At 37.5% G+C, this 14,553-nt stretch overlaps 1 protein-coding gene across 1 annotated transcript in view; it reads right to left on the bottom strand.

Moving 5' to 3' along the window:
• The window catches only part of TMC1 (transmembrane channel-like 1), a gene marked incomplete at its 5' end in the record, with an annotated part of 16,940 nt that extends 2,850 nt beyond the window's left edge, over nt 1-14,090 (bottom strand). The window contains 7 exons of the mRNA XM_009080761.1: nt 1,370-1,609; nt 3,082-3,149; nt 5,440-5,568; nt 6,784-6,936; nt 7,202-7,381; nt 11,662-11,856; nt 13,946-14,090. Coding sequence (XP_009079009.1) covers nt 1,370-1,609; nt 3,082-3,149; nt 5,440-5,568; nt 6,784-6,936; nt 7,202-7,381; nt 11,662-11,856; nt 13,946-14,090 — 1,110 coding nt within the window. The remainder of the gene's footprint in view (nt 1-1,369; nt 1,610-3,081; nt 3,150-5,439; nt 5,569-6,783; nt 6,937-7,201; nt 7,382-11,661; nt 11,857-13,945) is intronic.
• Between the last annotated feature and the right edge of the window lie 463 nt (nt 14,091-14,553).

Here is a 14,553-nt window from a genome sequence, read left to right as displayed (position 1 = left end):
TACACGTTCCTGGTAGATGAGAAATTCCACTCTATGCTCTCTTTATCTTTCCCCAGAGTGCACAGAGCTTCTTCTGCTGCAACCTTGCTAAATCTGTCCTGTCTTCCCTACTCCTGGCAGGTGTCTATTGAATCACATATGCTACTTTTAATGAATGGATTAAAATAACAAAATTCCAAACCAAAACCAAAATAAACCCAAAAATCTCAACCCTGCATTCTGATATGTCCATCCTACAGGGCATATGCAGACATTTCCTAAAATCCATCACTTTCAAGCCAACAGACAGGATATGAGCAACAGGTGACTGCTTGCCATGTTTATCCCATTCAAATAAGACACAGGAGAGTTCAATCAATTCCCCCAATGAGAATTAAGGCACAAAAGAGGTTAAATCCTGTCTGTGAGTGAGATATCATTATTGGTCATATAAAAGGGGAAAGGGAAAGGCAATAGGAAAGCAAAAAACAGGAAAGGGTGAAGTAGGCAAGATTCGAGATGCAGAAGCAGAGGTAGTCACCACCATGGATCCAGTGGCATTCTGGTGATCCATAGTCATCTTTCCTTCAGCCGTGGGTGAATACACACAGTCTCTGGATGCTGATCCTTTTTCATAGGGCTTTGCTGGAGTCCTGATTAGTCAGCTTCCCTTGAGGTGCTGGGTCAGCACATAGCGATTACCAGCAAAGGCACACTAAATTTTCCTCACAAATGTCCTGGGAAATTTGTGGTCCAGGTGCAGCTAGAGATTGTTTCCCTTTATCCTGGGAGAGCTGCAGTTTGGCAGCAGCTAGAGATTTACGGTGGACAGTGGAGTCCCACTATCTCCTGGGAAAGGTGCTCAAGTTAGAGGTTTATGGTGGTTTGTTATTTCCTGTGTTTTCAGTCCAGCTATAGCTAGAGACATCCTGTTTTCCAGTCCAGCTATAGCTAGAGGTATAGGCAGAATTCCCAGGGGTTTGTTCTTCTGCTGTGGGCTCAGCAAGCTTTGAGAGAAACAACCAGGTTTTCACCCCACATTAAGTTGTCAAGGCAGGCAATGTCAAAACAAACATTTCTTGAAGGTCCCTTACAATGCTAAGAATAATTTCTGCCTGTAGTGCAGCAGTAATGATAATTTTTTACATTATAATTGACTAACAGAAAATACTTTCTGTTCTACACCTTCTATAAAACTTTCTAAAGAATTACCCAGTTTTACAGGATTCTAGCTTCAGGAATTATCCACTATATGACACAATTAAACACCCAGCCTATCAAGTGCTAATACTTATTATCGAGGCACTTTTTCATTACTGCTTCATTCACTGTGATGTGATGAAGCAGTTAATTACATCAGTTACAAAGGTGGATATAAAATGCAAAGAACCTGAAAGGACCGCAGTCAAATGACGGTGGAATGGAGACAACGGTGTACACAACAGGTAGTGTGGAGAGAAAGAGGATGAAAAGCAGCATGGCCATGTAGAAGTTATTGGATCTGGAAGCTTTGAAGACCCTTTCTTGGGGGACATTGCAGCACATCACAGCCCAGCACTGCAGATACATTGATGTGTGGAGGCGGAACACGTTGATTGCTGGGAGACATGGAGCATAAAAAGATCCCATCCTAGAAAAGAAGCAAATGAAAAAATAACCGCTTTGTTGTACGACTTCTGTCTTCCTAGATATGCCACTCATTCCCTATGTCAATGTGCTTTGTATGCACTGTGCACCCAGAAATTCATAAAACCATCTTTATGGGGTTTCTTTCTTGGTGTTTTCTCTTCAGTCTTGTTTTAAGGAGAGCTGGAGGTATACAGAGAGAATACTCTACGTGAAATTTTTGTTTCAAAGTTACAAAGTCCTCTTTGCAAATTAAATGATCACATGATGAAATGCTACCCAATTTTAATTTGTCCATGTAGCATCTCGTTTGTGTTATGTAAAAACCAATAGCCCTAAAACCTAATACCAAACCTGTTGGTATTTAATTTAATTTATATTTTATTAATATACTAGCAACATTTTAGGAAGGATATTTTTGATTCATTGGCATTTTTCTTTTACTTCTGTCATCATGTCATTTTGTTTTTCATGTCAACAATCAATCCATTTATTAATTCTGCTAAACACTAAAGCAGATAAAAAGATAACAATTGCAAACCTGAGCTGCTTCTGTGAGATGCAGGACACAATGCAGGTTCTTTAGATGCCAGCATGTCATCACTGTAAGGCCATATGCGATGCCATGCTCATCCTCCTTCTGAATGCATACCCTCCTTCTGAATGAGCCCACAGTATTGCTTTCCAGCCCTCAGTGTATCCCCCAGTAGGAGGTGGTTGTGGGAGCTACAAGATATATGCAGCCTCTTTCTTTGCCATGTTTCTGTGGCACTCCTTTGACATGGACACAACACACAGCACACTGGGCTGCATAGAAGTGAGGGCTTTCACCAAGCAAATAGTGTGATTGCAAAGCCATACTAAATGCAAAATAATAGGCCTTAGCAAGAACTAACTTAGAAGTCAACAGGGCTTGGAAAACAGTTCCTGAGGAAGAATGAACATCTTGCATGAGGACTCTATATGCTGGTATTCCTTACCAGCTATGTAAAATCCAAAATTGTGTTGAAACATAAACCTTTTCTGTTCTAGGTCTAAGGACTAAAACTGTAGCAGTAGCATCGTTTGCACATTCATATGTCCGCACAGATAAGTGTAAAACACATTTGTTTTAAGGCCTTTTTTCACAGGGCATGTGGAAAAAGAGTGGTAAGGTGTGTTGAAAGGCTGAAATTCAAAGCAAAACAGTACAGCAAGCAGTCAGTCAACAAAAGTATAAGATTCAACTATGCAGCTTTTTACTGGTTGGTCTTACCAACACAGTGCAAAATCCTGGTGTATCTTGCCCCATAATCTTGGCCCAGAACAAGTTTTGAAGTGTTCCTACTGATTGCAGGGTACCAGAGTTCAGTATATGTCACACTCCACTTCCATCAAAGTAATGAAACAGGACATGATCAACATTTCAGAAGAATATTTCACAGATACAGCTAAATCCTGCCATCCTGCAGATGCAACATGCTTTTCCACACCTACCAGATCATGCCTTGGTTAAAGATCAGTCCCAGCACATTTCCACTTATATCAAACTCTGAATATGATGGCTGAAAGAAATGATGCAGATGTTTTCATTAGGTTTGCACTAAGGGTTGTAAAATGATTTAGAGTAGATTAAAACTGTCACTTCCAACAGCAGCAGCACACTGGCATTACATTGCAAGGCCTCCTGTTGCACCTTACCAGTGAATCATGGCATAAATAATATAACCCGAGGCCAGGAGGCAGTCTTTAATAGAATTTGTTGCATTTTACTAAAAATCTTTTCAAGATTTGTTTACAGGAAGATGCTAATGGAGACTTATAAATGATTCTGGGTACTGGGTAAATTTTTAATCAACAATTTATTAATTTTCCATTGAATTGGATAGCGGTGGTAATGTACTATGTTCTCCAGTACAGTACCACCCATGAGACTTAATGTGATTAATGTTATACAACATGATTTAATTCCTGATTGAACTATAGTGCTATCTTTCATATTTTTGCAGTTACACTGTTGAAAAATTCCTTTATAGTATCAATAGATGCTGTCAGTTGTGGGTTTTTTCTTGCTCAATATGAATATCTTATTTCTAATTTGAGTGTGTTTGATTTTACTTTTACTTTCAAGATTCAGTCATGGAATCCCATTATCATTTTGTCTGCTGAAAAACGACCTCAATCATACATTTTTATTTCCAGTGTGGACACATTAATGCCACAAAAATTATTTAGTCTTAAATTTCTGAACACCTCATCTGATCCTTTCATTCTGTTTTTCCAAATATTTAGTCATTTCCACACCTCTTCTTTTACTTTAATTATTAATTTTTAATTAATGAATATTTCTGCAAATATTGAATACAATAGATTTAGGCGGGATTTGAAATGCAACCATACATCTTTGTTTGTGTGCATATGCACCAGATCGAATCTTTCTGGTATGAAATTGTGGCTGTTAACTTTCTGTTTACATCTAAATTTTTGTTTCAAACTTATTATTTATATGGTTTACATACTCACAAAATTTTATTAAATCACTGCTCTCATAAAAGAAAGTTTTGCTACATCATAACTTGTGACTTCATGATTTGCCATGCTAGTGGACAAAAACCCATTAATAATGTCATCTTCTAGGTATGAATTATATTGATGACTGATAGAGGGAGTTAGGGGCATGAGATACAAAAATAATCATTTCCTTATGGCTGAACAAAGTTATTCTATTAAAATCATCAATTAAGTCATCATTTTGGCTTGTTCTGTAGTTTATTGTTGGAATATTCAAAGTCCCTACTCTCCTTCTGTGTAGCCATTGTGTATGTCAATGATAAATTGATTTCAGGATCCCCTACTATCAGATGTGTTGTTGTCAAATTTTTGCCCATGTGGTATTCAAAGGGTTATTCAAGGGTTATAACTTGTTTGTCCACAACCTGACTGGCTGAGTCTTTGTCTCCAGCCCTACATCAGTTCTGTTTGAGGCACAATGTGATTTCATATGAGCCAGCAGGTAACACTGAGATTGCTGTACCAGAACCTGGAGGTTTTAATAAAAGACACCAAAATTTTCTCTTCCTCTGGAAAAATTATCATTTTCCAAGATGCAGTTCTCAGTAAAGCAACAAATGTTTACATGTATGAAGGCCAGATTTTGAGGAAAGAAGAACAAAATCATGGCAGAATAGCTACAATGACTGCCCATGCAGAGGTACACTTCATAATCTTAAATTACTTCTCAGTAAGTACAAAAGTATGAAAGAGGCTTTGACAATACTCTGACTACTATTTCAGAGATTAAAAGCAGCATCAGAACTTACAGTGTCTTAACTGGCAAATTTAACCTAGATCTGGACAGTGTAAAAGAGTCAAAGTCTCAACTCCCAAGTGAAGGGTTCTATACCTGTTCATGCTATAGGCCTAAATAACTTTATTTCAGCTAAACTAATTCTAATGAGAAATACATATAATAAGATTTATAGAACATATTTTTTCATTTTTTTCCATTTTTTCGTATTTTTTTCTCCACAAGAACTGTACTTGAAGACCATATCTGAAATGCCATTGAAATCAATGAGATCATATTCTGTGAAACAGTCTTCAATTTGCAAAAGTGTACAAATGTGTACCCAGTGTTCTTACACAATCAAATCAAATAAGCAGTCCAAATAAAAGTCCTAAAGTTAACAAAGTCCAAAGCATAAGACACATATTAAGCCATAGGCAAATTCTGAGAAAAACTGACACAATGTTTCAGTAGCTCTCTAGGATTGAAAGGAAAATGCAATTTGTAACAAAAAAAAATGTGAAGTAGAAAATAACAAAGACATTGCAAATAACAAATCAGATACTTACAAATCCATACTCCAAGTCCCAGCACCAGCAATAATTGAAAAACCTAACGAAGACAGCTCTCAAGAAATCACCAATTAGAATAGTGATGTATGTTGTCATCATATCAGAGACTGTCAGGCGCACAAATTCCTGTTAGAGTAATATCCTTTTTTAAGAATATAATTAAGCAATTAATAGTTACAACAATAATGAAATACTGGACTCGATCCATAATTGTGCTTATCCTGCTTCAAGATGGAAAAGGTTCTGCTCCTCATCCTCAATCACTGATTCTGCAATATGCCAGGAAAAATACTACTCCTCATTTGTAAGAAGTATTGTTTGTTCTTATTCGTACTTGTATTATCAGATGAGGATTCCAGGGTATGATAAGACTGGGAAAGACTTCCAACCAAGATTGCAGCTATAACTGAAATCCAATGTAACAGACTTTCAACTCCCAGTACATATGGAGAGGAAAGAAAGAAGAAGAAAATCCTAATGAAAATCCTTATTCCCCTACCTTTATTTTATTGTGTTCCACTAAAGTCTATAGTAAAAGGCCCACCCCTATAGCCTAGAAAGCTATCACTCTCCCTGATCTCAAGTTAAGGGGAAAATTAGTGCAGTGATGAGCTACTGGTGTTCTTAGATATTCAGCATCAGTGGAAAGAACAGAGGGGCTTATTTTCCTACCTATCTGCTCCCTGTTGGTGATTTATTCATTCAGGAGGACAGATTGTCAGAGTGATAGAGCAACAGCAAAAGCGATCCAGTGTTGAATTTGTTCTCATGAGGCAAACAACAAAAATGGAGTATGATCAAATAGTGAAAAAGGGTATGTTAGAAAATTATTTGGAAACCATATATTCTATTAATGGGTCAATAAGAATAAATGTTCAACTTAAAAGAAATAATTGAGCATATTTACCATTAAATAACTAATGCTCTTTTGTATTATGTTACTTGGCTAAAGACAAAGATACCTTCTTAAAAGCATAGTGATGTAAGAGCCGCCTTACACATACATCCTTGTTTAGTTACTCCTTTTTTTTCAAAATTGCTAAACAGGTTTTGCAAGACAAAGATGGCGTCAGGAAGAGGAAGGTAAATGAAGAGGATATGGCAAAGGGCAAGGGGGAAATATTTCCAATGCTCTCAGCCTGCAGGAGAAGGAATTTTCTACTAGACAGGGTTCAAAGAAAATTAAAAAACTTTTTGGCTCAAGAAACAGTCCCACCTCTGCTTCTCCTCACATTTTTCCACTTTAATGGCACATTAACAGAAATAAAGATGGTTTAGATATTGCATCCTGTAGCAGACTCTGACCTATTTTCAAATATGAGCTCAAACCAGTTACATTACCTGTCCCACCATTGTCTCCCAGCATGGCCCTCTGGGAACATCTGCAGGGTCCACCTGTATTGGAGGAGCAGTCGAATTTTCTGGAATAGTACCATTGTACAGACTGGCTTCCCATATTGTCATGTTATACTTGACTATCTTTTCTTCTTCCAACTAAGTAAAGAAGTATATTAGAAAAACAAAACAAAACAACAACAAAACAAAACAAGAAAACCAAAACAAAATAAAAAATGGCATGAGCTTCTTACCAACTCTCAATCTTTTCTATTTCAAGATTCCCATTGCCAGCTCAGGCATGAATGTGATTTATGGTACAGACAAAAAGAATGTTTTTCACTGACACATCTGTGATTGACTGGAAGTCCTCATTCTTGCCCAGCTACATGTTAAAAATAGTGAAGGGAAGTAAATATCTTGCCTTGAGATTGATTTCATCCATTAGGGCGATTATGAAAGTGTAGAGGTTTCCAAGAAAAAGAGCAAAGATTCGTCCAAGCTGCCATCTTAGAGCTATTCGAGGGTGGTAATTTTCCAGAGAACTGATTACATCAAATAAAGTTGGACAGAACATTCCTAAAAGTGACATAACCATGTTCACCTGAGAGGGGAGGAAAAAAAGTTTTACATTGAAATGTTAGAAGCAAATTCTTATATCATTATTGATCTTGGTGGAGAATATATATTTCCATTGCTACTTTTTATTTGGTTTTTGATTTAATGAAATACAAAATCTGCTCTCAGTGTCACAAGCTGTTTGCACAAATGAAAAAATGTTTGAAAAGTCAGTTGCAGTCTACTGCAGGTGGATATATGATTTTCTTTTTTATTTTCCATTTTACTAAAACATTCAAATGTTAATTATTCTGACTGGAGCCTACAATTTAACCAAAATTCTACTATCAGAGAACTTAGCAAAACCTGTTTCTAGTACTGGTTTTTTTGCTATATCTTACCACATCTTCCCCAAAGACACACAGATATGCTATAAATAACATTCCTACAAAAGCACAGCATTAAATTCAGTTTATCTGAGATCTCACCCAAAGATATTCCAGGTGTCACAGAATCATAGAACCATATACTATCGCAAGTTGGAAGATGCCCATAAAGGTCATCAAGTCCAACTCCCTGCTTCCCACAGGACTACCCAAAAGTAAACCATATGAGTAAGAGCAGCATTGAGACACACTTTGAACTCTAACAGACTTCACGTCTACTTCCCCAGGGAGCCTGTTCCAGTAACTGACCACACTGAGAGTGAAGAACCTATTCCTTATGTCCAATCTGAACTTGGACTGATGCAGTTTCAGTCTCTTTTCTTGTGTCTTGTTGCTGGTCCCCAGAGAGGGATCGTCGTTCCCCCTTCACTGCTCCCTGTCAATGGGCTCACGCCTCAGCCTTCTCTTCTCCAAGCTGAGCAAACCAAGTGATCTCAGCAGCTCCTCATAAATCTGGCCCTTGAGACCTTTCACCATCTTGGTCACTCTTCTCTGGACATTCTCTATTAATCTAATTGCATTGAGGCACCCAAACTGCACCCAGTACTCAAGGTGAGAACACACCAGTGCAGTGTGGAGTGGAGCAATCATCTCCCTTGACCAGCTGATGATGCTGTGCCTGATGTACCCCAGGACACAGTTGGCCCCTTTGGCTGCCAGGGCACACTGCAAACTCTTTTTCAATTTTCCATTGACCCAAAACCCCAGTCTCTTTCTGTGGGACTGCTACCCTGTCTCTCAGCCCCACATTTGTACATATACCCAGAATTACCCCATCCCATGTACAGAAACTGGCACTTACCCTGGTTAAATTTCATGTGGTTGGTGATTGCCCAGCTCTCTTTCTCACATCTCACATCCTCAATTCAAATTAAATTAATTCAAATTAACCCTGCTTCTTTCTGCCTAATTGTCTTAGAAATCTCTAATAATCTTATCATCTTAGTAGTTGGGAAGTTGAAAACTTTTTTATTATGTTTTGTCTTTTTTACTGCTTCTCTGAAGCTTAAATGTTTATTCTCATTTGGCTCCTGTCTGCATTTTTCCATGCCTTGACTATTAATAATACCTATCTTGAGAGCATTTTAAATTCTGAATAAAAGTTGCTGTTAAGATAAGTGAAATGAGGCACAGCACTTTGTAAAGTTTAGAAGTGAGAAATTATTACAAATGAACATGCAATAATTTATGGAGACAAAATGCAATATCCTGTTTTTTCAAAATCTAAAGAATATGATAGGGTTCTAAATTTGAAAGCATAAACAATTTTCATATAGCTTCATAGACAGTATCATTATACTTTGTTTCTCGTGAAACATTTTACTGAACAAAGAAATTATCCATTGATTCCATCCATTGAATTTTACCCACCGCAATCTAGTTTGATTTCAGAAAGAAGTTGATTTTTCTTCTGAGCTTCTTGCCAACTTGAAACTAAGTGCAGATTTTCTTCCCCTCATTTTATCAGTGACAAAATTGTGTAATTATATGTCAGAAGATGGATAGCATATAAGCATGCATACAGGATAGAGTTATAGTTATGGTTGATCATCAGTGTGGTCATATATACACTATCTGATGAATTACTCTCAAAAGCCCTCTCTGTGCTGCTGAGATAGAATTTTCCCTAAAAAAGGAATAACAACCAAGAGACACCCACTGATTATTAAAACTGTGGTTCAGAATGCATTTTTTCTCTCTGACATTAACTACTCTGGACACAAAGTCTTTGTGTTATATTTGAGAAAACAGGGTATTCAGTACTACAGAGAGTCTCATACTACCTATTAACTCTATAAACTCTCTGCTGCCAAAAGAGAGAAAAGAGAGAAGATTAAGAAAATTCAATTTTGTTCTGCAATTTTTATCTGATTTCGGAACATTTTGCCAAGGGAATCACTGGAATTATTCGCCTCTTTACCAAACTTTCCACAGTCATGGGAAAACTGGCACATAGCGCAGAATCATTCATCCATGACCTATCACCAGGCCATAGCCAAGTAGAAGAAAGGATGGAAAGGCTGATGAAACCCTTCCACAGTCCCAGTCTGCCTGTTTCCACTAATTTCCTGCTCTCCATGACACACTACATCATTCTATCAAAATAGCATTCTGACAGAACTAGGTACTGCCAATATGGAGAGAGATTTTAAAAATTTCAACATAATGAGAGAAGAGGTGAGTCAGATATGAAAAGGTCCTTCCACAGAGTCACCAGCAGCACTTTATTATGCTGTGAGCTTCAGGAACACATGACAAAAAATGTACTCTCCCTGGATAACTTCATGGACATGATAATTGCATGTAAACAGTTTTCAATCCCTTAAGGCATTCAGTGTGATGAAATTTCCTACTAATTGAGCTTACTATGTTTATGAAGAATGTCAATTTTTACATACTGGTTCTTGCACTACATGTCAGACCTGCACTTTCATTGACTCAAAGTTGTACATGGGATTTTTTCCTGATCAAAATCTCAACTCATCTGTTAATGACTCAAACATAAGAAAACTTGATCTTGATTGATAAAATTACAAAAATGTGTCGATGTCTATTACATAGAAGACAAGTATAATTATGTAATTAAATATTAATATTCAATCAAGGACAATATTTTGTACCTCACAAATATGTTAGCTACTTGCAAAGAGGAAAAATTCTTTAGCTAAATAATGGCAGTGTTGCCTTGTTCACTCTCCTTTAGAGACACACCTGCTCCAGATCTTAGTTCTGTGATACAGTGTCTCCTTAGCAGTATGCTTTTTGTAAAGCAAACAAAAGTAAAACAATGAATGTAAATACACGTTACCTACTTTCCAGATTGTCACATAAGCTAATACAGCAGTTTTTGGTATTGTAGTTCTTGTTAATATAAATCTGTTACCACACCCTTCAACTGACAGAGAGCAGATTTCTTCCTGAACCATTTTCCTCTGCTAGTCTGTCACACTTGGAGCTTGTGTTGCTTTAAGCCAAGCAGTTTTGTGCATGATGCTTGTTTCCCATCAGATCAAAATATAACAACAAGTAATTTATCCCTACCTCAACAGCCCCATTTATCTGGATTCCAGAAGTGGATTACTTGAGCTTTTAATATTACCTTCTCAGTCAGGTTTTGGTATTGGAAAGGAAGGACCGATTTTCCTCATTCCATCATTGCCTGCGTCAAAAGCTTTGTGAGACCAGCATCATTTTGTCTTACTTTAAATCAGGCATGTACTTTACACTCCAGCTCAGAAGATGAGCTTTAAGTAACAAATTAGTTTTGCAACATACACAGCAGTATCTTTGCTAAGAAGGTAAAACCTTTCCAGGTTTACCCTGACTTCAGGTGTCTACTGTACACTCGCACAGCAAACACAATCATTATCACCACTATACACCTTGATCAGGCAGGTTACCTCTGCTCTAGAAGAAAGCAGACTAGGCCCAAAAAAATGGTATTGGACTCTTGGACAGGGCAGGCAGAACTGGAAGGCAGTGTTGCTACACTGCAGTTATATCCATGAGGCGCCAGACAACTTTGGATATGCCCACACACCAGTCATTTTGCTTGGGCCTGTCTCAGTAGGAAAGCAACAGGACAGAAGGATCCTTGAAGAGATCTCGTGAATCCATAATGTGTCTGGACAACAATTTTAAGAGGACAGAGGAGGAAATGCAAAGGCCTCAGGTGAAAACTGAATACGACAGCACATTTGAAAGATACAGCCAAGAAATTTAATGAAGCAGGAAGCAAAAAACCAGAAGCAATTCTTTTGTAAGACATTTACCACCCATATTCAGAGTATTTACATACTTAGAAAAAAAATAGGCAACATGCAAAGCAGAAGAACACAGTTTCAAACCACATCTATTACAGAAATGTGGTAGCACGAACTTCATTTCTTTCCCACCACCCGTAGTTCTCCAGACCTTCCAAGGCAAATTGCTGGGATCTTCTGACAACAAAAAAGATGAGGTAGCCACTCCCAGCAAGTGTGCATAGGGCTAAGAAGTTAGCAAAAACCCTCAGGAATCGAGTCAAGTGAATATTTTCCTCTTTTCGGCTCTCCTGCTCCTCCAAGATAGATTCCTGCACTTGTTCAAAAGAAAAGAATATTATGAATACTTCAATCATCAAGGTCCCATGCTGCTTCCCCAACTGTAAGAAGCCAGTTAAATAAATTACAAAGATGCAAATGCACATCTGGGCTTCACGTTTTGAGACGAGTTTATATTATCTCATAAAATCTGGTTCAGGCCCTGGGCATCCTGGGGTTTTGGATCCTCAGGGTTACCTTTGCCTTCACTGAATGTGTCCCCACTGAGGCCTGTTACATTTGTACTTGTGTGCCAAGTAAACCCCAGCACGTTTTGTCAGGTTGCAAGGCTATATGAGGCTGACTGATACAGCTGGATAAATGTGTGATTATCAGTCAGAAAATGAACTATCACAAATTTAAAATGTACATTTGTGAGAAAAAAAAGGAAAAAGGTTTATTCTGAAAGTCAGCAATTCAGAAGGAATGAAAAGGCAATTCAGAAGGAATGAAATACAATTCAGATACAGGAATCCTCCAAAATAAAAAAGACAGCGCAGAACCTCAGACTGCCGAGTAAAATATTTGCCCCACGTTTACCCTAGGCCATGACTGATAAAGTTCTGGTGTAACTCCAGCTTCTACTGTTGCCAGCAGAAAGAGCATTTTCTCTAGAGTGTCCTCATGAAAGGGAAATTAGTTACAGCTTCTCACTTTGGTATAGTGATAATTTACCCAGAGGGGAAGCCAAACTCTGCATTTTAATAATTGCCCTGCATGGCTCGGCTCTTCTTACAGCTTGAGTTTGCCACATAAAAGAAAGAAGATTGTAGTAGCTTTTGAACAAAACTCCAATGACCTCACACAAACTAAGATTTCACCCTTTCTCTCTAAGGTTCCCTGCCCATGTGCAAGGATCACAGTAAAGCTTCATGAGTTTACTTCTCAAAATTAAGCCTTTGTGTGATTTGTATTCTTCCCTAAATAAGTTTCAGCATCTGACCTTAGTAGGCAGGCAGGGGAAGCTCACACAGTTTCAATGCTTTCAGTCTTTCTTCAGTATTTGTTTTCCTGGGATCTTTTCTTGCTAACTTACACTGACTTTGAGTGCAGTTATCTGTTATGACTGCAGCTGAGAAGGTGGTCAGAGTGAGGTGATAAATTGGCTGTATTACTACTGCAGAAAGGAAAGGTATATGCAACGGAATAGTGCAGCTAGTGCGTAGTCCTCCAGCTCCTCTGATATATGTTGTCAGTGTGACTGCAAGCCTAGCATCTTATTAATTGTCTGACCACATTTTACTAGTATATTCCATGTACATTATAAAACTGAAATTTTCCTTTACATGCTGCACTGGTGTCTCCCTGAACCTCAGCGTAAAAACACATTTTTTAACATCCAGCATATCAAATATAACCCTTTCACTGTTTTCACAGTAGTGGATCTCACACCGTGACCGATTCCTCACACAATTACTCTTGAAATCAACATACCCTATACATTGAAAACAGGCCTCAGAACATCAAGCATTGCTTTGGAAATTGAGCTATATTTCATAATTAACTTGAAAAAGAAATAGTATATTATGCAAGGAAAGTAACTTTATTTTCTCATTGAACAGTAAGTACACACTCAAAATTCTGAGGCCCATTCTTCTGGCATGATGATAGCCCATTTTAGATTATTCTGTTTCTTTATCTTACGACATCTCTTCTCTAACAAAAGAAGATGATAATGTGAAGCTGGCAAAATGTGAGCAACATTTTTTTAAGAAGTTTTTCAGACAAGCACCATAGAAACTGGAAGCCATCAGAGATGAGAAAAAGGAAATATTTTTACAGTATAATCATTTTTAGTACTGTCAGCACAGAGGACATAAAAGATGCTAAAGCTTTTTCTTGTACAATTAAATAAAACAAGCAAAAGCAAAAACAAACAAACAAACACACACCCCCCCCCAAAAAAAAACACCCAAAAAAATATAAGAAGGCACAAAGAAAGACCCAGGTTCAGAAGAACATGCAATTCCAGTTGAAGTTTCTAGGCCTGAGGCACAATTAACGCTTGACCCTAGTTCCATCTGATTCACACCAGTGTGAAGGACAAATCATGTTACCTGTCCTTAGTGAGCTCTGTTTTACCTTAAAGCTTGTTGTGATGGAGGCAAACTTATTATCTGCTGTCTCAGGATTGCCAATCAGGTAGTCCCAGCTTGTGAACATTTTCCAGCTGAAAGTAAAACTAGTATCATCCCCACCACCATCGTCATTTGCATTCTTTGCCATTCTACAAAAGCCAGAAACACACAGGAAGATATTGTTAGAACTAATTCTGTTTTGTAAGCATGATTTTTAAGTTGTTCCTAAGTTCTAATATTTGGGGGGTTTTAAAAGAAAAACCCTATATCATTCTTGCCTTCAACTATGTTCTACCAAGTCTTTTCCCTGAAATAAGAGAAAGGGATGGAGATTTTAATTTTTAGACAATTTATATGCTTACAACACACATTTTGATGCAAAACAATGATTTTATTTCTTTAACACCTCACAAAACTCTGCTGGATAACAAACTCAATAGAAAAATTATATCAAGAAGATCTCTTAAACTGAAAGTTGCAGAGTATCGTAAAGTGCTATAGATTTGAGACTTCACTAACAGGAAAAAGAAATAGAAAAGTTCCAATAAATAAAATATTCTAAAATAGCACTAAAGAATAAAAATAAATAAATACAACAAAACAAAATAAATA

Source organism: Acanthisitta chloris, unplaced genomic scaffold (genome assembly GCF_000695815.1).
Source record: "Acanthisitta chloris isolate BGI_N310 unplaced genomic scaffold, ASM69581v1 scaffold18338, whole genome shotgun sequence".
NCBI lineage: Eukaryota > Metazoa > Chordata > Aves > Passeriformes > Acanthisittidae > Acanthisitta > Acanthisitta chloris.
The sequence above is the reverse complement of the archived record's forward strand: the minus strand, read 5'-3'. Positions and strand labels throughout refer to the sequence as shown.